Source organism: Ailuropoda melanoleuca, chromosome 13, assembly GCF_002007445.2.
Source record: "Ailuropoda melanoleuca isolate Jingjing chromosome 13, ASM200744v2, whole genome shotgun sequence".
NCBI lineage: Eukaryota > Metazoa > Chordata > Mammalia > Carnivora > Ursidae > Ailuropoda > Ailuropoda melanoleuca.
Genome location: NC_048230.1, coordinates 2,493,504 through 2,515,896, shown reverse-complemented (window position 1 = coordinate 2,515,896; position 22,393 = coordinate 2,493,504). Strand labels below are relative to the sequence as shown.

At 44.2% G+C, this 22,393-nt stretch overlaps 1 protein-coding gene across 2 annotated transcripts in view; it reads left to right on the top strand.

Moving 5' to 3' along the window:
* The window catches only part of VPS53 (VPS53 subunit of GARP complex), a 132,483-nt gene extending 110,290 nt beyond the window's left edge, over positions 1-22,193 (top strand). Inside the window, exons 19-22 of one of the 2 annotated variants that reach the window (XM_002918044.4) lie at positions 626-695; positions 15,947-16,084; positions 17,620-17,724; positions 18,235-22,193. In XM_002918044.4, coding sequence (XP_002918090.1) covers positions 626-695; positions 15,947-16,084; positions 17,620-17,724; positions 18,235-18,405 — 484 coding nt within the window. In that variant the 3' untranslated portion in view covers positions 18,406-22,193. The remainder of the gene's footprint in view (positions 1-625; positions 696-15,946; positions 16,085-17,619; positions 17,725-18,234) is intronic. The other variant, XM_034640122.1, reaches the window with a different exon arrangement.
* Positions 22,194-22,393: the final 200 nt, after the last annotated feature.

The window sequence follows — 22,393 nt, the reverse complement described above, 5'->3', positions numbered from 1 at the left end:
TTCCCCAGCATCTGAAGACCACATATACCTAAATAAAACCAGGGTTTGGGCTGGAAAGAAGCAGAAGGCAGTGGATGCTGGGAGGCCAAAGTAGCGACTACTTTGAGTTCTCAGTTTTCTTGTAGATGGAAGTGTAGGGCCTTAAAAAACAGTTTCTGCAGTTCTTTACCAAAAAGAGAATAAGCCGGGGGCCCCCTGGGTGGCTCAGTCTGTTAAGCATCTATCTGACTCTTTTTTTTTTTTTTTTTTAGATTTTATTTATGTATTTGACAGAGAGAGACAGCCAGCGAGAGAGGGAACACAAGCAGGGGGAGTGGGAGAGGAAGAAGCAGGCTCCCAGCAGAGGAGCCCGATGTGGGGCTCAATCCCAGAACACTGGGATCACGCCCTGAGCTGAAGGCAAATGCTTAACGACTGAGCCACCCAGGCGCCCCTATCTGACTCTTGATTTCGGCTCGGGTCATGATCTCAAGGTCATGAGATCGAGCGCCACGGTGCGAAGTCTGCTTGTCCCTCTCCCTCTTCTCACCCCCGCTCGCACATGCTCTCTCTCTCGAAAATAGGTAAAGTATTAAAAAAGAGAGAGAATAAGCCTAATTTGTCCCCCTTTTTTTTTTATCCACAGCTCCTTCATTCCCAAGTTCATCACCCACCTCTTCAAGTGCAAGCCAATTAGCATGGTGGGAGCAGAACAGGTGAGATGAATCTACCAATTCAGAGCCTTTTTCTTGTGGCTTTTGTCATAGGTCAAAGACAAATCTCTCTAGTAAGGATTTACTCTGGAGAAATAAATTGCTGATTTCCCCTGTTTGGGGAGCTTAATTCATCCGCTTATTTAAGCCGTTTTTGTTGAGCCCCTGCTACCTACCCAGGCATTATGCTGGACACAGGTGTCCCGCGGGGAACAAGACAGAAAAGTTCTGTCCTTCGTGGTGCTCACATCCTAGTCAGAAGAGACAGATAAGATATGAGTTAACAAATAAATGAGAAGATAATTTTACCGTAAGTATGCTAAAGGGTATAAAAGTAGGTTCTGTGGAAGAATATCTTAGGGGCGTGAGGGAGTAATGGCTTTCGATTGGACACTCTGAGAAGTCTCCTCTGAGAGCTGGCGCTTGAGAGGAGCGAGGAGTAAAGGGTCCAGGCAGAGGGAGCAACAAAGGCTCTGATTATTTTGGATCCTGTAGTAGCTGGGCAGAGACCACTTGAGAGTAGCAAGCAAAGAAAGGCTTATCTTTTCGGTACTGAGACGCTATTCACCTCCCCCAAGAAGCCTTCCGTGATTAACCCCACTCTGTTCACTTGAATTCTGTGCTTCAAGACATCTCCGCACCGGTTGTATCACCTCAGCTCTGATGAGTTACCTGCTGCAGCGGAGTCACCTCTTTTCAGCCCCCACCTATCCAGACTGTCTGAAATTTGAGCAGCTTGAATTTGGAGAACAGTTTACCTTAGAAACAAAAACAATAATATTCAGCCCCTAATTCTTGACAAACACCTATTCAGATACAAGCTATTCACATACTGATTGTAAACGATTCTCAGATATTCATTAAAATAAATCCTCTCCAGACTTCTGTGTAGCAACATTTAACCTGTTTGGGTTACTTTTTGTATTTGAAAGAACTCCCAACGACATTTTTAAGCAAGACTGTATAATTCAAGACAATTCCGTAAATCCTGCTCTTCCATCAGATTAGTCGGCTTGGTTGAGGCTCAGCTGTTTCCCGGCTCCGTGACTTGCCCTCACCCTGGGCCCTCAGCGTTGCTGACCCGAGTCATGTCTCAGGAAGATGGCAAGTTGGCATGTGCCCCAGTGCCTCATGAATCTCTCATGAAGCATCAAAGCCGAGATGTAATAGCTGTGAACATCAGGAATCTCTTGAATTTGATACGTGCACTCTGTTTTTATTCTCTTTTTGTGAGGCCATCGCCTCCCTAGCTTATGAAAAAGCAGTGTGGTGTGAGCACGAAGGTCCTGGGGTCCCGAGTCATGTAGGTCTGCAGCTGAATCCTATCTCTGCAACATAGCAACTGCTTGTGCTTCGACAAAGCTGCCAGCACAGTTTCCTCATCTAGAAAATGAGGATGATCGTGGTACTGCCTTACAGGGCACTTGTGAGGACTGAACAGGACACATCAAGTGCCTAGTGCAATGTCTGGCTCATGGAAGCCCTCCACAAATGCCCGCTCTTCCTAATCTTGGCTTTCTCAAGCCAAGAATATGACTTTGTTTCTGCTTTCAGTACCCACCTCACCTGGTCATGACATCTTGTCGCTACTTGCTGCAGGCTCTCTGGTTGACCAGCTTTAAAAGTGGGAGTCAAAAGTATTGTCTCAGAAAGCTTCCTGGGAGATTGCATGGATCCAGACAGCCACTGACTGCATAGTTTCAGTGTTTTGAAATTCTTGACTCTTGAATGTCATAAGCATAGAACTAATTCTCTCCGTTGAAGACAGCAGAAGAATGCCCCAGCATGTCTCCAGTTTCATTAGTACCCGTTCACTGGGAATTCATTCTGTCCACCTCACTATTGTGTCTAATCAGAGAGGATGTGGAGTAATGATCTGTGTGTATCCAAGAGAAGCTTTAAAGTTAGGAGTTACTAACATTCTGTCTCTAGACTTGATGAAGCCCCTGGAACATGAAGTTGGCTCATTGGGAACATGTTCATGAGTTTGCAGCTTTGCCTGGGCCATGCTAGCTGATTTAGTGCCTAATAACTATGATATTTTCATATTGTCACATAAATCCAATATCATATCTATGTTCCTCAGATTTTCTCTTCTTCAAAAGAATGTTAAAATAATCAGCTTGGAGTCAAAGCCCGTATCTTCAGAAAAATAGCAGTTTGGCCAGTATTAACTTCTGCTTTGAGATGTGGATGAGAAAACCATCTGTGAAGCTGGAATTTTACTTTTGTTCACAAGGCATATGGGAGTGGGTGATAAAGGAGCCCAGCCTGGAAGAGGACACAGGTGGGAACTGAAGGGCACAGTGACCCTGATGGATTCCCACATGAAGTGCAGGTGTCGCCAGGTCCACACCTGCCCCGAGTATCTGAGCTGAGAGACACAAGCAGTCCTGTAGCAGGAGGCATGGTTACTAGGGCAACAGAGCCACAGGAATCAGGTAGCTAACAGAGACTGCGGCCAATTCTGACTCAGGTCGTGTAGCAGCTCTAATCCAAACGAAAGCTGTAGAATTGAAAGCTAAGCTTTAGCCTAATCTCAGCTGCCTTTGCTTTGCCACAAAGGCACTAGGTCCTAAATTTAGATTATCTTCAATACTTGTGCCGAAAATAGGAAAGACATTTTCCCGCTCTTTATTCTCTTCCGGATTACTACATAAAGTGAATTATCGATCTGTGCACGCCAGAGTCCTCTTGAGCAATTGCAAGGGCGCATGGAACCGAACCATACGGTATTTGTAATGCTTCTTCCTAGATAGTGATCTTGCAGGGAATCTTACGGGATTTGCAGGGTCATTAATTAGTCTTACGGCGATGGTATCTGTGACTGAGCGCACAGTAGAAGTAGAATCCATTAGTACAAACTTACCATAGAGGAAGCAGCACAATGTGGTGTGAGAAAAAGGACCCCAAGACCTGAGGTCCAGTCCTCACTCTGCTGTTAATGGCCCCTGTGATCTTGAGCCATGGCTTCCCTGCTCTAGGCTCAGTTTCCTCGTGTTTTTTTTTTTTTTTTTAAGATTTTATTTATTTATTTGACAGAGAGAGAGGGAACACAAGCAGGGGGAGTGGGAGAGGAAGAAGCAGGCTCCCAGCGGAGGAGCCTGATGCGGGGCTCGATCCCAGAACGCCGGGATCACGCCCTGAGCCAAAGGCAGACCACTCAACGACTGAGCCACCCAGGCGCCCCATCCTCATGTTTAAATAAGAGCACTGAATCAGACTCTCACACACCCGTTCTAGATAGTCATATTATGTATGGAGTCTGAAATATTTTGAGCCTGTGAAGTTATTGTCTTTTCCTTTATATTATCTTCATATACATACTGACCTTGTTTTTATTGTGGTAAAACATACATAACATAAAGTTGACCATTTTAACCATTTTTAAATGGTTAGTAGTGTTAAGTACTACTGTTGTGCAACCATCTACCTCCAGACCTTCTTAAACTGAAACTCCATCCCCATTAAACAGTAACTTCCCATTCCCTCCTGGCAGCCACCATCCTTCCTGTCCCTGTGAATATGACTGTTCTGCGTACCTCATATGAGTAGAATTATACAACATCTGTCCTTTTGTGTCTGGCTTGTTTCCCTTAGCGTGTCTTCAGGGTTTATCCATGTTTGAAAATTTCCTTCCTTCTTAAGGCTGAATAATATTCCATTATATATACGTGTGTGTGTGTGTGTACACTACATTTTGACCATATATTCACATAATTCAAAACCATCTGGAAAAAATACTTAGAGCAAAATTTAGATTTTTTTTTCTAAAGCCCAAACACCAGGGAAAAGGAAAAAGAGAATCAGGTGGTACATGCATAATGGCAGTTGGAAAAATGAGAAAATAGGATGGTTATTCTTGGGCGTAGTTCTCAGTAAACCTAAGTGTGGCAGGGTGTTTCTAAGCACTCCTTTAAATAAAAGCAAGTGGATCAATAACAATGTAATACCCATAAGCGATAGATTTAAAAACACCACCACCACCTCAGCAAAGTAGGAATAGGAGTAAGATGGTTGAATCTGATAAAGATTTTATATAGAAGCTTAGGAGAGGGTGTGCATTACAAGGCAAAAGGATTTATCCATTTGTCAGAATTAAACAATTCAGAATCGTACATTCCAATATATGTACATTTTACTTCAAAAAAATTAAGTGAGGGCTACAGAGAGCTGACAGCAGGGTTTCTCCCCTCTGCACTGTTGACATTTCAGGCCAGGGAACCTTTCGCTCTGGGGCTGTCCCATGCATTGTGGAATGTTCAGCAGCGCCCCTCACCACTACCCACTAGCTGCCAGCAACACCCTCCCGATTTTGACAAAGGAAAGTGTCTCCAGACATTGCCAAACATCCGAGCATGAGTGGGGGTGTAGCCAAACCACCCCCGGTGAGGCCGCTGGATTAGAGGCAGAGATGCAGCGTGATGAGAAGGACCGTGTCTTTGGCGGTAGCAGCTGCCTGGCGGGTACATAAGGAGTCATTATACTATTCTGTGTACTTCACATATGTTTAAACCTCTCCATAATAACAAAGTTCACCAAAAAAATAACAGTGGTGTTACCCTACTCATGAGTAGGCCAAAATAAAATTTTCTTTTGAGAATTGACATAAAACTCCATGCTTCCTGAAATTAAATTAGCTTCCTTCTAGATTGTCTGATTGTAGAACTTATGTTCAGGGGCACGTGGGTGGCTCAGTCAGTTAAGTGTCCAACTCTTAACCTCGGCTCAGGTCTTAATCTCAGGGTTGTGAGTTCAAGCCCCACATTGTGCTCTATGCTGGGTGTGGAGCTTACTTTAAAAAAATTTTTGTTTTAATTTTTAAAAAATTTGAAAGAAAAGAACTTATGTTCAGGAAAACTGAACCTTCTCCTTCCAGTTTTTGTATGCATGTGCTACTGCCCCAATCGTGAAGCTTTCTCCCTTTTGCACAGAACTTTTCTGTTTCTAAAGAGCTTTTTGAATCTCTTACCTACCCAGTCACTCACTTTTCTCTGTTTCATTAAGCTGTAGCCCACCTTGATTTCTGTGAGACCATCCTTCCCACTGAGAGCTTGAACCCTCTTCCACCACTCAGTCAAAAGGGTCCTCCTGTTGTGCAACACAGAGTAAGGAGTCAGATACAGCCACACCCCAGAGGAGTGTACAGCCATCAGCAGGGTCGCCAAGGCCCTGGATGGGAGGACCAAGCAAACCTGGGAAATGAAGGAATCAGTTAATGAAAAAAAAATTACAATAAACATGCTTAATGGTCAAGTATAGAAAGATTTTCTCTTCATACTAGGAATAAAATAAGGATGTCTGCCACCACCATTTCTCTCTAGCCATTTCTCTCCTATATTGCCCTTGAAGTTCTGTTGTTCAGAACAATAAGACAAAAAGGAAATTAATTTTTAAAGAAATAAAAGATAGGTACAGATTAGAAAGGAAGAAGCAAAACTGTCATTTTTCACAGAGAATATAATTATAAATGACAGTATCCAAAAAAATCTACAGGTAAACTATTAGAATACAAATTTAGCAGAGTTGCGGAATATAAGGTCAGTATTAAAACTATTTTTAATATTTTTATATACCAGCAACAAATAATTTGAAATGAAAAAATTTAAATGAAACCATATATAGTAGCATCAGGAAACAACCCAGGAATCAATCTATCAAAAAATTTTCAAGTCTTCTACACAGAAAACAACACAATATTAACAAACATTAAAATGGCAGGATAGCTCAAGTTCATAGATTAAAAGACTCACTATTAAGCAGATGTCAGTTCTTCCAAAATTAATATCTAGATACAGTAAACCAGCAAGGGTTGAATTGGGGGGGTGTGGGAGTGTGGGTATAAATCGATAAGCTGATTCTAGGTAGAAATGCAAAAGACTTAAGAATATCTAAAACTTTTGGGGCGCCTGGGTAGCACAGTCGTTAAGCGTCTGCCTTTGGCTCAGGGCGTGATCCTGGCGGTCCGGGATCAAGTCCCACATCGGGCTCCTCCGCTGGGAGCCTCCTTCTTCCTCTCCCACTCCCCTGCTGTGTTCTCTCTGTCACATAAATAAATAAAATCTTTAAAAAAAAAAAAATACCTAAAACTTTTTAAAAAGATCAGAGTTGGAGTTTTAAGTCTCAGGATATCAAGACTTACTTTAATGCTATCGTAATTAGGGCTGTGGGGTACTCGCAGCAGGGACAGATAGACCAACAGAACAGAATCCAGTTCAGGAATAGACCCACATATATAAATAGACACTTGATTTGTGACAGAGTGGCACTGTAATTCAGTTGGGAAGGGATGGTCTTCTCAATAAATCATGTGGGGTAATTGAATGTCCAAATGGGGGAAAAATTAATCTTGACCTTTACCACACACCATATACAAAAATCAGTTCCAGCAAGGACATAGAGAAACTGGAACTCTCCTTCACTGCTGGTGAGAATGTAAAATGCCAAAATTTTAGGAAGCACTTTGGCAGTTTCTCAAAAAGTTAAACATAGAGTTACCATACGACCCAGCAATTTCACTCCTAGACACACACCCAAAAGAATTGAAAAAGTATGTTCACATGAAAACTTGTGCACAGATGTTCATAGCAGCATTATTCATAATAGCCAGAAAGTAGAAACAACTCGAATGTGTATCATCTGATGAGTGGAGAAACAAATATGGTATAATCTCACAATGGAATATTATTCAGCCGTAAACAGGAATGTTACAACATAGATGAACCTTGAAAACATTACACTAAGTGGAAGAAGCCAAATATAAGAGGTCACATGTTGTATGATTCCATTTACGTGAAATATGCAGAACAGGCAAATCTAAAAGAAAGTAGATTCAAGGCTGGTGAGGGCAAGGGCAGAGGCGGGAACGGGATGTGACTGCAAAGAAGTATGGGTTTCTTTGTGGAATGATGACCTGTTGTGGAACTAGATGGTGGTTATGGTTGCACAACCTTGTGAATGTACAAAAAAACCCCACCTGAATTATACTTTAGAAGGGTGAATATTATTATATATGAATTGTATCTCTATTTTTTAAAAAAAATTCCAGGTGGATTAAAGCTCTAAAAGTGAAAAATAGGAGTGCTTGGGTGGCTCAGTCGGTTGGGCAGCCAGCTCATGAATTTGACTCAGGTCATGATCTCAGGGTCCTGGGATGGAGCCTCACGTCAGGCTCCACGTTCAGCGGGGTGTCTGCTTCAGGATGCTGTTCCTCCCTCTGCCCCTCCTCCCACTCACTCGTGCTCTCTGTCTCTAAAATAAATGGGTAAATCTTTACTTAATAAATCCCTTCTAGGGATGTGCCTTTATCTTCTTAAAGTTTTTGTCACTAGTGATAGTCATGATGCCCCCAAGATGTATAGGAGGCTCTTTTTTTTTTGTTTTTTGTATTTTTTTAAGAGGAAGGGTGAGGAAGGGGGCGGAGGAAGAGAGAGAATCTTAAGCAGACCCCACACCCAACATGGAGTCTGACACAGGGCTCCATCTCACAAACCTGAGATCATGACCTGAGCCAAAATCGAGAGTCGGACGCCTTACTGACTGACCGACCCAGGTGCCCCTGTAGGAGGCTGTTTAAGAAATGAACCCTCCTGGGGCGCCTGGGTGGCTCAGTTGGTGAAGTGACTGCCTTCAGTTCAGGTCATGATCACAGGGTCCTGGGATCGAGCCCCGCATCGGACACCCAGCTCAACCAGGAGCCTGCTTCTCCCTCTGCCTGCTGCTCCACCTGCTTGTGTGCCCTCTCTCTCTTTCTGTCAAATAAATAAATAAAATCTTTTTTAAAAAAGGAAAAACAGGGGCGCCTGGGTGGCACAGCGGTTAAGCGTCTGCCTTCGGCTCAGGGCGTGATCCCGGCGTTATGGGCGAGCCCCACATCAGGCTCCTCCACTATGAGCCTGCTTCTTCCTCTCCCACTCCCCCTGCTGTGTTCCCTCTCTCGCTGGCTATCTCTATCTCTGTTAAATAAATAAATAAAATCTTTAAAAAAAAAAAAAAAAAAAGGAAAAACAGAACAGAACAACCCTCCAGAGGTTCCTTGGTGGCTCAGTCAGTTAAGCACCCCACTCATGATTTCGGCTCAGGTCATGATCTCAGGGTTGTGAGATCGAGCCCCACATTGGGCTCCGAGCTCAATGGTGAGTCTGCTTGAGATTCTGTCCCCACATTCTGGCCCTCCCCACATTCCTGCTCGCACATACTCTCTCTCCCAAATAAATCTTTTAAAAAAGAAAAAGAAATGAACCCTTCAAACTTTCCACACCTGGGTGGTGGTGACCTTCCACAGATGCAGCGTGCTGGCGAGCCTTGTACCCAGCAGCACGTGAACGACATGAGCTGTACCACCCCAGAAGTTTTCTCGGAGGCTCAAACAAATTTGGCTGATGTCCACTTCTTGCCCAGTGCTTCATGCCTAAGGAGATGAACTATTAGCTATTTTCAGAGATGAAAACCAGCAGATTTTCATGATAAATGGAGTCTTTCACCTGCACTTTGCACAGACAGCTGCAAAGTCTGTCAAACTAGCTTTTGCCTTTTCTGACCTCATTGCTTTTTGTAAAACCTGAGACCGAGGTTTCCATCTGTTCAGCTGTCATGTGAGAACAAAATTTTATTGTGACTGGCCAGGGACTGAAAATGTCATATCTCTCAAGATACGAGACCCAAAGAATTATGTCAAGTTCATTCAAAACTCTTCCTGTCACTTAAGACTATACAATTATTTATGCATATAATATATCTCTGGGAAGTAGGAAATATAGAAAAAGTAGGAAGTATCCCCATATGTTTTAAAACATAATCATTTTTTCCCACCAACAAATAATGCTAAGACATGGCTTTGATTTTGACGAGGCTCTGAAAATTTGCTTCATGGAAGATAAAGTTGAATCCTTACCGGGCATCAAATAGCATACTAAAAAAAAAAAGAATGAAAGAGTGAAAGAGAATGTCAAGAATATGGGCTTAACGCTTAGCTTGTCAGATCTTACCATGTTCCTACATTTGCTTTAGATTGTTTTAATAAAAGTAAAGCATTACAGTTATTACTGAAGCCCCCTGTGTGCTCTACCCCACCATTCCCCTCCCTCCATGCCCAGAGGTAACCATTATTCTGATTTTGATTTGTATCGTTCCTGTGTGTATTTTGGTATGTTGCATCTGTAGATATTCTTAAATTATATGTGATTTTGTTTGCATTTTAAAACTTTACATCAGTGGTACTATACATATCATTTCCCGACTTGCTTTTTTTGCCTGACAGTTTTTTGAGAATTACCCATGTTGATGTATGTTGTTTGAATTCATTCATTTTAATTTCAGTGTCATATTCCATTGCATGACTATGCCACCATTCGTTTACCCATTCAGCTGTTGATGGACATTTAGATTGTTTCCAGTCTTTTTTTGTTCTTTGTTGTTTGTTCGTTTTGGGGGTTTTTTTTGTTTTTGTTTTTTGTTTCCAGTCTTTTGCTTTTACAAACAGTGGATGCAGGGAACATTTTTCACATGGGCAAGAATTTCGCTAAAGGATATAGGCGTGAGGGCTGGGTTATGGGTTATGCACATCCCAAGGTAGGAAAATATTACTGGATTTCACCCAAAGTGCTTTCATTTGTACTCTTACCACAAGTGTGAATTTCATTGCACCATATCCATGCCAGCATTTAGTATTATCAACCTTTTTACTTTTGTCTCTCTGATGATTATGAAATGGTATAGAGCGTGCGTTTTTAATTTGCATTTACTGGATTACTAATAACATTAAGGATCATCTGAGATGCCTTGTGAGCACTTGAGTTTCTGCTTTTGTGAATTGCCTGTTCAAATCTTTGCCCCGCTGTTGGTGTTATTATTGCTCTTGGGGTTGCTGATCTTTCTTTTGTTGCTTTGTAGGAGTCTTTATATGCTCCGAGTATTATTCCTTTGCCAGTACCGCAGATACCCTTTTTCTGCTTTGTGTCTTTCCTTTTCTTAGGTATCTCTTGATACAGCCTCATTTTAATGTAATCGATTTTTCGATCTGTCCTGTTTCACATTCTTCTCTACCTATAAGTAGTAAGAAAAAAGCTGTGTATTCTTAAAGTTTTTCTTTTCATATCTGTGTTTTTAACCCACCTGGGATTTAGCATGCTTAGTCTTTAGAGGCGTGTATTGGGTTCCCTCTGAGCAAGAGCAGCAGTCATTTCTAGTGAGCTCTGAGAAGTGTTCTGATGCTGGGCTCCTCGAAGAGGCCTCTAGCAGTCTAACCTCATCTCTCCTATGCATGCTTAGGTACTTTACTCTGTAGGCCCAAGGCCTTTTCAAAAAACAGATACTAGGAGAGTCAACAATTTTCATTTCTGGAAACCAAGAAGAGCCCAAAATGCCCTAGCAGTTGAACGACTGACAGAGCTTTGACTAGCCACACTACTGCATGGAATTGTGCTTTCCTCGGTGCAGCTTCCTCACCAGTTTTTTAAATTCAGGCTTTATTTTTTTTAGAGCAGTTTAGGGCTCACAACAAAATTGAGGGGCATGTACTGAGAGTTCCCATATGCCTCCCTGGCCCCACAGAAGCATAGCCTCTCACCCATTATCAGTATCCTCCACCAGATTGGTCCATTTGTTCCGACTGCTGAACCTACATTGACACATCCCCATCGCTCAGAGTCTGTAGTTTACATTATGGTTCACTGTTGGTGTTACATTCTGTGGGCTCAGACAAGTGTATAATGACCTGTATCCATCATTATGGTATCGTACAGAGTGGTTTCACTTGCCCTAAAAATCCTGCTCTCCACCTGTCCATCCCAGCCACCACCCCAATTCCTGGCCACCACTGATCTTTGTACTTTTTCCATAGTTTTGCCTTTTCCAGAATGTCATAGAGTTGGAATCACACAGTATGTAGCCTTTTCAGATTGGCTTCTTTCACTTAGTAGTAGGCATTTAAAGTTCCTCCATGTCTTTTCATGGCTTTATAGCTCATTTCTGCTTAATGCTTAATAATATTCCATTGTCTGGATTACCACAGGTTATTAAGCTACTAAAGGACGTCTTGGTTGCTTCCGAGTTTTGACACTTATGAATGAACCTGTTGAAACATCCGCGTGTAGGTTTTTGTGTGGACGTAAGTTTTCAGCTCCTTTAGGTAGACACGTAGGAGCACTATTGCTGGGTTGTATGGTAAAGAATGTTTAGTTATTTAAGAAACCACCAAACCGTCTTCCAAAGTGGCTGCCACTTTGCATTCCCAGCACCGAGTGAGAGTTCCTGGTGCTCCACGTCCTCATCGGCGTTTGGTGTTGGCAGTGTTCCGGATTTTGGCCATTCTAATAGATGTGTACTGGTATCTCATTGTGTTAATTTGCATTTCCTTGGCTACATACAATGTGGAGCATAATTACAAATGCTTATTTGCCATTCGTGTATCTTCTTTCATGAGGTGTCTATAAGGTTTTTGGCCCATTTTTTTAACTTATTTATTTATTTATTTTAATTTTTTAAAAAGATTTTGTATATATTCATTTGAGAGAGAGACCAAGAGCACCAGTGGAGGGGAGAGGCAGAGGGAGAGGGAGAAGCAGGCTTCCCACTGAGCAGGGAGCCCAGTGAGGCCGGATCCCAGGAAGCTGGAGATCATGACCTAAACTGAAGGCAGATGCTTAATCATCTGAGCCAACCGGGCGGCCCTTTCATTCGTTTTTAAGTTGGGTTGTTTTCTTATTGTTGAGTTTTAAGAGTTCTTTATATATTTTACAACAGTCCCTTATCTCCTATGTCTTTTGCAAATATTTTTTCCCCAGTCTGTGGCTTGTCTTCTCATTCCCTTGATGCTGTCTTTTGCAGAGCAGCAGTTTTTCATTTTAATGAAGTTCCGGTTATCACTGACTTCTTTCATGATCACGTCCTTGGTGTTATGTATAGACAGTCACTATACTCAAGGTCACCTGGGATTTCTCCTGTGTTATTTTCTAGGAGCTTTCTAGTTTAGTGTTTTACATTTAGGTCAGTGATCCATTCTGAATTTTTGTGGAGGGTGGAAGGTCCTTCTCTAAATTCGTTTTCTTTGCATGCGGATGTCCAGTTGTCCCAGCACAATTGGTTGAAAGGACTGTTTTTGCTCCACTGTATTGCTTTTGTTCCTTGGTGAAAAATCAGTTGACCGTATTTGTGGGGCTCTGTATTCTGCGCCACTGGGCTGTTCGTCTGTCCTTTCACCAGTACCACACTGTCTTGGTTACTGAAGCTTGATAATAAATCTCGAAGTAAGGTAGTGTCAGTCCTCCAGCTTTGTTGTCCTCCTTCAATAATGTGTTGATGATTCTGGGACTTTTCCTTCTGCATATAAACTTTAGAGTTGTTTGTCAACACCTCACCATTTTTTGAGAACAATATTTCTAAGTTATTCCAAGTAAAACATTGACGTCTTCTCCAAACGTTTACACCATTGTCAAAATTATAATCACATGACCATTAAGTCAATGGTGTCTCTCATTAATGAGTTTATCTTACCTTTAGTTGGTTATTCTCCTGTCCATAGCAAAGTACAGGGGGGATGGGAGAAAGCAGCGTCACAGCGCCTTAAGGGATCCCATTCCACCCCTGCTCTATATAATTATGAAAGGCTTTCTGAGAGGAGCAGGCAGTGGCAGAAACAGCAAGCCTTGTCCTGAACATAAGAGTCACCATCAGGGTGGTGGGGGCAGTGGTAGTAGGACTGTCACCCCACTGCCACCTTCGGTGGATATGTGATTCTCTTCTCCTAAACGGTTGCAACAGGCCAGAGTGTGTATGCCCTTCGAGGCTTCAGCCATCTCCTACCACCTGGTTGCCAGCAGTGCAGCTGCTTAACCGTATGTGTGGAGTCGGCAGGAAGCGGTGTGAACTCTAAGCCAACACTGTTCCATAGCACGTATCAGGGCCACAGGAAATGGAGACAGTGTCGTGTCCACGTCATCATCCAGCGCCTGTCCATCCATCATGTGAGATACTTTCAGCAAGTCATTTAGCCTCTAGAACTTCGATTTTGTCATCTGTAAAGTGGGAACAATAAATACCTAAGGGCAGGCTCTTGTAAAGATTAAATGAGATGGAACGTCCCTAGCATCTTTCCTGGCAGTTGGTGGGCAATCAGGAAAGTTAATATCCTTCCAAATAATTGGCATCCCAGAGAACGGAAGGAGGGAACAAAGAAGCAAAGGAAGGAAAAGGCAGATTGTTACCAAGATACTGATGTTTAAATTTGGTTTCATCTCGGGGCGCCTGGGTGGCTCAGTCGTTGGGTGTCTGCCTTCGGCTCAGGGCGTGATCCTGGCGTTCTGGGATCGAGCCCCACATCAGGCTCCTCTGCTGGGAGCCTGCTTCTTCCTCTCCCACTCCCCCTGCTTGTGTTCCCTGTCTCTCTGGCTGTCTCTCTTGTCAAATAAATAAATTTAAAAAAAGGTTCCATCTCCTACATCCTCACTAACATCCAGAAAAATAAAAAATACAGCAATACTGGGGCACCTGGCTGGCTCGGTGACGTGTGCAACTCTTGATCTCAGAGTCATGAGTCCAAGCCCCATGTTGGGCCCAGAGCTTACTTTGGAGAAAAAATGATACCCCTCTCTCTATCTATCTATCTATCTATCTATCTATCTATCTATCTATCTATATCAATACCAAGTTACATTTTTTGCCTGTTGAATAAGCAAGAATTTTATGACTGTTTTCAGTGCTGTTGAGGGTGTAGCCTTCACTCCTGGCAGATAGTGAATAGGTAGGTACACATTCCATTTGAAAAGCAGTTCAAGATAAGTATCAAGAACCTTACAATGTCCTTATCCTTTGATCTGTCCCAAAGACTCTCCTAAGGAAATGCCTTTGATAGACCTAGAATTAATATGTACAGAGTTGTTTACCACAGCATTCATTATTTGTAATAATAAAAATCTAGGGGTGCCTGGGTGGCTCAGTCAGTTGTATCCAACTCTTGATTTCAGCTCAGGTCATGATCTCAAGGTCGTAGGGTTGCGCCCTGGGTTGGGCTCTACACTCAGTGCAAGAGTCTGCTTGTCCCATGGGGTGCCTGGGTGGCACGGCGGTTGGGCGTCTGCCTTCGGCTCAGGGCGTGATCCTGGCATTATGGGATCGAGCCCCACATCAGGCTCTTCCGCTATGAGCGCTTCTTCCTCTCCCACTCCCCCTGCTTGTGTTCCCTCTCTCGCTGGCTGTCTCTCTGTCGAATAAATAAATAAAATTAAAAAAAAAAAAAGAGTCTGCTTGTCCCTCTCTTTCTGCTCTTGCTCTCTCTTTATCGCTAAAATAAATAAAATCTTAAAAATAAATAAAAATAGGGCTCCTGGGTAGCGCAGTCGTTCAGCGTCTGCCTTCGGCTCAGGGCGTGATACCAGCGTTCTGGGATCGAGTCCCACATCAGGCTCCTCCGCTGGGAGCCTGCTTCTTCCTCTCCCACTCCCCTGCTGTGTTCCCTCTCTCGCTGGCTGTCTCTCTGTCATATAAATAAATAAAAAAAATCTTTAAAATAAATAAATAAAAATAAAGTTATGTACGCACATACCATAAAGTATGTATAGCAATTAAAAATCATGATTTTTTTTGAAGACTGCCAAGATGGGGAAAATAAAATACAAACAACTTCATATATTAACCGGAAAAACCAGGTTATAAAACTGTATATACGTGATTCTAACTTAGTGGGGTTTTTTAATTTTATTTATTTATTTTAAGTAGGCTCCATGCCCAAACACAGGGCTTGAACTCATGACCCTGAGATCAAGACCGGAGCTGAGATCAAGAGTCAGATGCTTAACCAACTGAGCCACCCAGGTGCCCCTCCTAGTTTAGTTTTGTATACACACACATAGACTGGCAGGAATTACACCACATCTTTTTTTCTAGCTTTACTGAGATATAGTTGACATATAACATTGTGTAAGTATAAAGGTACAGTGTGTTGATTTGATACATTTATATATTGCAAACTGATTACCACCACAGCATTAGCTAACACCTCCATCCTGTCACATAATTACCATTTCTGTTTTGTGGTGAGAACACTGAAGATGTGTTCTCTTACCAAATTTCAAAGGACTGTACCGCATTTAACTGTGTTTTCCTTGTTTTTTCCTGGGCAGTAGGAGTTGTAATGAATGTTTTTCCTTTTATATTTTTGTTTATTTTCCAAATTCTCTCCAGTGCATTACATTTAAAATCAGGAAAATGTTACTCATCAGCATAGGTATACTAAGTGTTGTGTGCCTTCATTCCCACAGCTGTTGCTGGACACCCATTCCTTGAAGATGGTTCTGCTCGATCTCCCTTCCATTGGCTCACAGGTGGTGAGGAAAGCACCTGCCAGTTACACTAAGATTGTTGTGAAAGGCATGACCCGGGCAGAAATGATACTCAAGGTGGGGCTTTTGTCTTGGGGTTTCTGTTAAAAGGGGCTGGTTATCTGATGGCTTATTCCAAGTAGTACTGGTTTTGAAAGTACAGGTTAGGGCCTGTCCCCGTCAGTCCCAAAGGATTGTCCACATTCTTTGGCTGGATTAGATTTTGGCCTCATTAGATATTGTTGAAAGTCAATGGACAGTTACTCAGGATCAGTAATTCTTTCTGACAAAAGAATTTTTCGTTGTAAAGGGATTCTCTTGTAGTAGGATTTGGTTGAGATTGGAAATTAGGTGGGTTGTCACCGTGAATCAGTGTCTCAGTCAACGATCACTTTGCTTCTCAGCAGGAATTTCCAGCCCAGGTATCAGTTACTCCCTTCCACATAAATCTCTTTAGCTTTCTGTACTCTGCAACTTTCTAGGAACTCCAAACAGATGTTACAGTAATTGAATCTAATCAGCATATGGGCTTTCTAAAGCCCCATTTAACAAATTATTATATGTGGAGCGATGATGTTGAGAATGTCTGAAGCCTTGAGCACCTGCGTCTGATTTTCACCTGCTCTTGTTGAGAAGGGAGGGGGGCCTCTTGGGGGAAAGAAGAAGGCTGGAGAACAAATGACCTATCCTGAAATGTTCCTAAGAGTGCAGGGCCTGCAGGCTGGTCGGGTCTGTCCCCCAAACAGAATGGCTCAAATAAATGATGGCAGGAATGAAAAGTAGCTGTGGGACCTGAGACATGGTGTGGGACCAGGTCAGGGTCCTGCATGAGGACATCGGAAGCAGCCTAATCTGTTTCTCCCCACAGTTCGCTTACTCAGCAGGGAGGAGAGCATGCAGTTCGGTAGCTATCCGCAGGCAGTCTCTGAGGGAACTACTGCTTGCCCCTCTGTGGTCCATTCTCAGGATTTCAAGACAAAGCCAGTCTGCTGCAGGAAAAAATCAGACGGCGCATTCCAAAACCAAATAGGAATGAATTTGAGGACCACGATGCTATTAGTTCCCCTCTGTTTGTATATTAATCGACAGTTTGAGTGTAGTTAATAACATCAAGTTCAGATTTTAAGTCTTGAAGAGTGAGGCAGCTTTGGGATTTTTGTCCTTGAGAAAATCCACTTAGATCTATGGCTTTTGCAACCCATCCCTCAGGGATAAAGGTGCCTCGGGACAAAAGGAGCAGATATCATAAACCCCTGTCTCAAAACAGCAGACTCTCCAACGTGGTGTTTCACAAATGGTCCTGATGTTTAAAAATCTCCTGGGACCCACCCTGGGCCTTCTGAGTTAAAATCTTCAGGAGGGGGACATAGAAATCCGTTACTTAAAAAGCAGTCCAGGTGATATTTATGACTTAGCAAATTTAAGAAACTTTGCTCTCATTGAATTTTGAGATGAAATAAGCCATTAGAACATTTCTGAGTTTAGGGCTACGTCGCTTAAGGAAATCTTGCAGAATCCATTGTGTGGTCAGCTTGCAAGTAGGGATAAAAGATCCCCTGCTTTCCAGTCATAACTTTTCCTGCAGGCCTACTCCTGTCTCTCTCCCCTGGTAGGTAGTGATGGCCCCTCACGAACCATTAGTGGTGTTTGTTGACAACTATATCAAACTCCTTACGGACTGCAACACAGAAACCTTCCAGAAGATACTGGACATGAAGGTTAGTTCAGTGTCTTGTTTTGTCCACACTTGCACATCTTGTCACACTCAGTTGTTCTTAACTGGGGCGGGGGGTTGGGATATGGGCTCCTGGGGAGCTTTCTCAAAGTGCATGTGCCTGACCCCATGCTGCAAACCAGATTCTAAGAAGTCTTCTGAGAAGAATTATCCCAGGGAAAATAACTTCCTGATTCTGCTGGTACCTCCTTGCGCCATCGAGAACCACTGCTCAGTGGACGCTGGGCGCAGAAGGAGTGCAATGGAGAGTAGTGCCGTTCCCCACCCTGTCCCTTCTCTCTTGACCCCTTCTTTCTCTCCTTTCCTTTTATCTGTTTTTCTTCCCTCTGCTTTTCTGCTGGGCTACTACCCAGGGCTGGTAACTCCCCTGGAGAAAGTGTTCATCCTCAACCTGGAGTAATTACGCCTTTTGCACAACCAGATATTGCACTTTCCCCTTAGGCCTTTCTGGGGCCAGATTTCATGATTATCCTTCTTTGTCTTTCAACCTCAGGGACTGAAGAGAAGCGAGCAGAGCAGCATGCTGGAACTCTTGCGCCAGAGGCTCCCCACCCCGCCTTCAGGGCCAGAAGGCTCCAGCTCCCTCTCCCTACTGGCTCCGACACCAGAACAGGAGTCCTCTCGCATCCGCAAACTAGAGAAACTGATTAAAAAGAGACTGTAGGAGCACACGAAGGGCCCTCTTTCCCCTGGCCCGTGGCCTTCAGCACCCCATTGCCTGGAAGCCCTCGCCCCCACCTTCCCTGTGCTCCCCCTGACTCTCAGATCAGTCTTGAAACTTCCTGGGACATTTGGGTTGTTAATGAGTCTTCCCCGGAACCTGTCTTAATCTGCACCCTGATCAAGAAGCCAAGCAGGGGCAGGGTGATGAAGAGGCTCCTTGGTTGGCCCCGATTCCTACAGCAGAGGCAGTAGTGGGCAAAAGGGCCCCGCAGTTCACTTGTGTTCCTAGGCTGCTTTCAACCCATCCAGTTGTCCCTGGCTTGCAGCCTTACCTCTGCAGCCACATCTTCCCGCATGTGGCCCTGTCTCCCGTGCCTGTCCAGGCAGCTTGGGTGAGGAACTCTGGATCCCACCCCTTCCTCCAAACCCCTGCTGCTGTTTGAGGTTGCCTCTGCAGCCAGGCCCTGAGATTTGTCCTCCCTGCTCTGTCGGTTTGGCTCTGGGGCCCGACTTCATGAAGTGGCAGATTCCAGGTGGAGGACATTAGCCTTGCCTTATGAGGGCAGTGGAGGCGGGAGCATTCTTCCTTGTAGATCCATTTCCTGGTACATATTTTCATGACTGGGCCAGTTTGTTCTTCCCATTTCTCCATAACCTGCAGTCCCCTGTCTGTATATGTTTAAGGAGAAATTCCCACCATGTCTGTCACCCAGGAAGATCGCATGTGCCAGGCCTTGGAAGCAGGTGTCCTCTGTGCCATGGGGCTTCTTGCTTGGGGGTGAGGGTAGACCCATATCTGCCTTGGAGAGAAGGTGCTGCTTAGCACGCTTATTGCATAATGTAAGCAGATTATTTTCTCCATTTTTTTATTCCCACCCTGCTCCTGGCTTCTAGGGGAGGGATTGCCTTCTGTGAAGAGATACTAGGACGTTTTCCTAGAAAAATTGTCCTGGGCTTTCTCCTCAGATAAAGCTGTGGGACAGAGCAGGAGGCCTGGGCTCCCTAATCCACTTCCTGCCCATTTATTTTCAAACCCAAATTACTTTCCAGAGTGATCTGAAACAACAAGGGTGATATGAAGTGCCAGGATGACATTATGACTTTTTTATGAGCAAGAAAGAACCCAGGTCCGTGGATAACTTAGGAACAGAATGTTGACCTTAAACACCTGCTCAGAACCTGGCCCAGCCCAGAACACACCCCAGCCCCTGACCCCCGGCCTGCCGGTCCTGTCCACTGGCACACAGCCAGCACAGCCTTGCAGAAGAGAACTGCCTCGTAGAACTGTTTCAGTCCTCACATCGTCCTGCAGCGTGAGAACGGGCAGCATATCCGGTAGCTGCCCTCATTTGCCAGGTTCAAGGGGAACCGAGCCCCAGCTCACCGTGACCACAGCCTCAGGGCGGCCGCTGTTAGTGTGGGCGTTCTCGAGAATTCTGAACCAGTCGCTGGCCAGGTGGGGAGAGGGCTAAGGAGAAAGGAGGAGTTCTTTACAGAGAATGCACACGACAGGCCTCAGGATAAAATTGGGGTATCAAATAGCACTGAAAAATGAGTTTTCAGGATAGAGGAAGTTTCCTAAAAATCCATAAAACTTGTGATAGCCACACAGGAGGACACTTTAAGGTTGAAAATCAGACCAGGAACTGATTATTTTCCCCCTTCATGTTCTCCAGTCCCCTTCCCTGTTCATTAACCTCCTCCCAGACTCGGGCCATCGGCCCCCACTTTGATCCTCAGCCTCGTTTCTTCCTCAGCTTCCAGACTCCTCTTGCTAGTCTGTGTGACTCTTACATGCAGAGTGCTGAGAAGAAAGCGCGGCCCTCGGCTGAGCTCTCAGGAAAAGCTTGCTAAATAAGGAAAGGGCGGGTAGAGAGCAGAGGGGATTGGGCAAGCACGGGGCTGCGCAGGGGCAAGACTTCGCTTTGCCCGGACAGCCGTCGTGCAGCTACGGTGACGTCCTGCCGCCCGCACTGATGGAGGTTAAACTTCTCTTCCGGCTCTCGAAAGAGGGGCTGATGGGCCCATCTGCAAACAACACAGCTACTTGGGCCATCTGTCATCAACCTGGGGCGTGGGGGAAGCTGGCAGACTCCACCTGGTTCTTGTCACTCTCAGTGTTTATAGATGCACACTTCTCTTTTTGGTTCATTCCTGAGGACTCGTTTTCTGGACATCTCCGTAACGCATTGAGATGTCAAGCCGCTGTTTTCCCCCAGTTGGTGGTCACGGCCAGGGAAGTTGCTTTCTTGATTACATTGTCAGGAATCTCCGAGGAGCCAACAGATGTCAGTAGGAGTTATGTTAAATGTCTCATTGATGGGGTCTGAATGCTGTATATGCATCTAAAGACAGAGCATGTTTCTCAACCAGGGGTATGTGTCAGAATCACCTGGGGCCCTTTTTACACGTACAGTTGCCTGGAGATTCTGAGTATGTTGAGTGGGGCCTGGGCATAGAAGTAATGTTTACCCCCACTGCAGTAGAGAGAAATTTGCTTTATCGCAGGGTTCCTATATTACATTTTCATAAATGTATATTTTTCCTGGCTCTCTAAGCGAGTGTAATTACAATACAGTTGAGCTGGTACCAACATGGTAAAAATTCTTTGCTAATATCCAGCAGCTTTAACTTTAAGCTTGTGTTGATGATAGGGATCATGCCAGGATTGTGCTGTCCCCATATAGACTAGAATTCTTAAAGTTTGACGACTAAGCCCCAAACAGATATTTGTTCTATTACTGTCACTTCAAAGTAACATGAAGGAGGACTCATTGGTATGTAAAACAGTAACAACTCTGTTATTCAGCTAAATTAGACATCATACCCATTCCTCCCCCACCCCACTTTCTCTAATGCTTTAAAAAAAACTTTGAAGCCACTTTATGTGGTTAAAATAAATATTGATAATTTATAATTGATAAAGATCTGCTGTTCTTATTATGGACAGACTTCGTGATAGCTGGCTTCAGGGTGCCCAGGCTGGAGAAAGTTCCGTTTGAATCATAACAGTGAGACAGGAACCACAATGGACAGTGTTCTGACCTCCAAGTTCAGTTCTGGAATTAAAACTCACCACTGCCCCCCTTTCTTAACAAAGTGTTAGTACCTAGGACTTTGCCTGCCCCCCCTGCAAAGTGCCTGCTCTCTCATGACTAAGATGGCTCTTTCGTGCAGATCAAACGGGATTGAGAGCAGACTGCCAAAGACCAGGATGACAGTTAAGGGGCAGCCGGGGTGAGCCGGCAGGTCTGCGGCTGCTGCCTGATGTGGGGCCATTACACTGGCGTGGATTGCTGTTGGACAAGGAAACCTAGTTCCCTGTTTGAGGAATGCTAGGGAAGATGCCAAAAGGTCACAGCTGGAAATGTAATTCCTCTCCCTAGGAAGAGAAATCTCCAGAATAACTAGCTTGCTGACGGTGAAAGCAAGTGTTTCACACTTCTGTCTATTCCAAGTCAGATTTCTACAAATAAAATCATTAGAAATTCATTGGGCCACTTAAACAACAGCCTTGCAAACATGGCCACATGAAAAGCTGGAGTGCTGAAAGAGTCCTTGTTGCATTGTATATAGCAAATCCAAATTTCCAGTTTCCTTCTAGTATTTATCAAAATAGATAGCTTCTCAGACCCTCAAAGTTCTATACCTTTGGGAGATATCAATTTCCTTAAAATAAAGGGACTGCTTTTTGTGTAAATACCTTTCATTTCCCCCATCTGGAAGTGATTTCTCGGTGCATATTGGAGCATGAAGTACTACAGTTAATTAAAGCATTACTGGATGTCATTTGCTAGGGTGTATTTCCTCACTGTTGACAGCAGAACGGATAGGAAAGAATCAGGAAGCCCGTGAGCCGTGGGCCCCCCGCAGCGTTTCCCCTGCCCCCTGTCCCCTGCCGAAGGCAGGCCCCTTCCCTGACAACCGAAGGGAGCAATGCCTGAAGACAGCACCGCTCATCAGCAGGGTCCTGGCACGTCCGGCTGCGC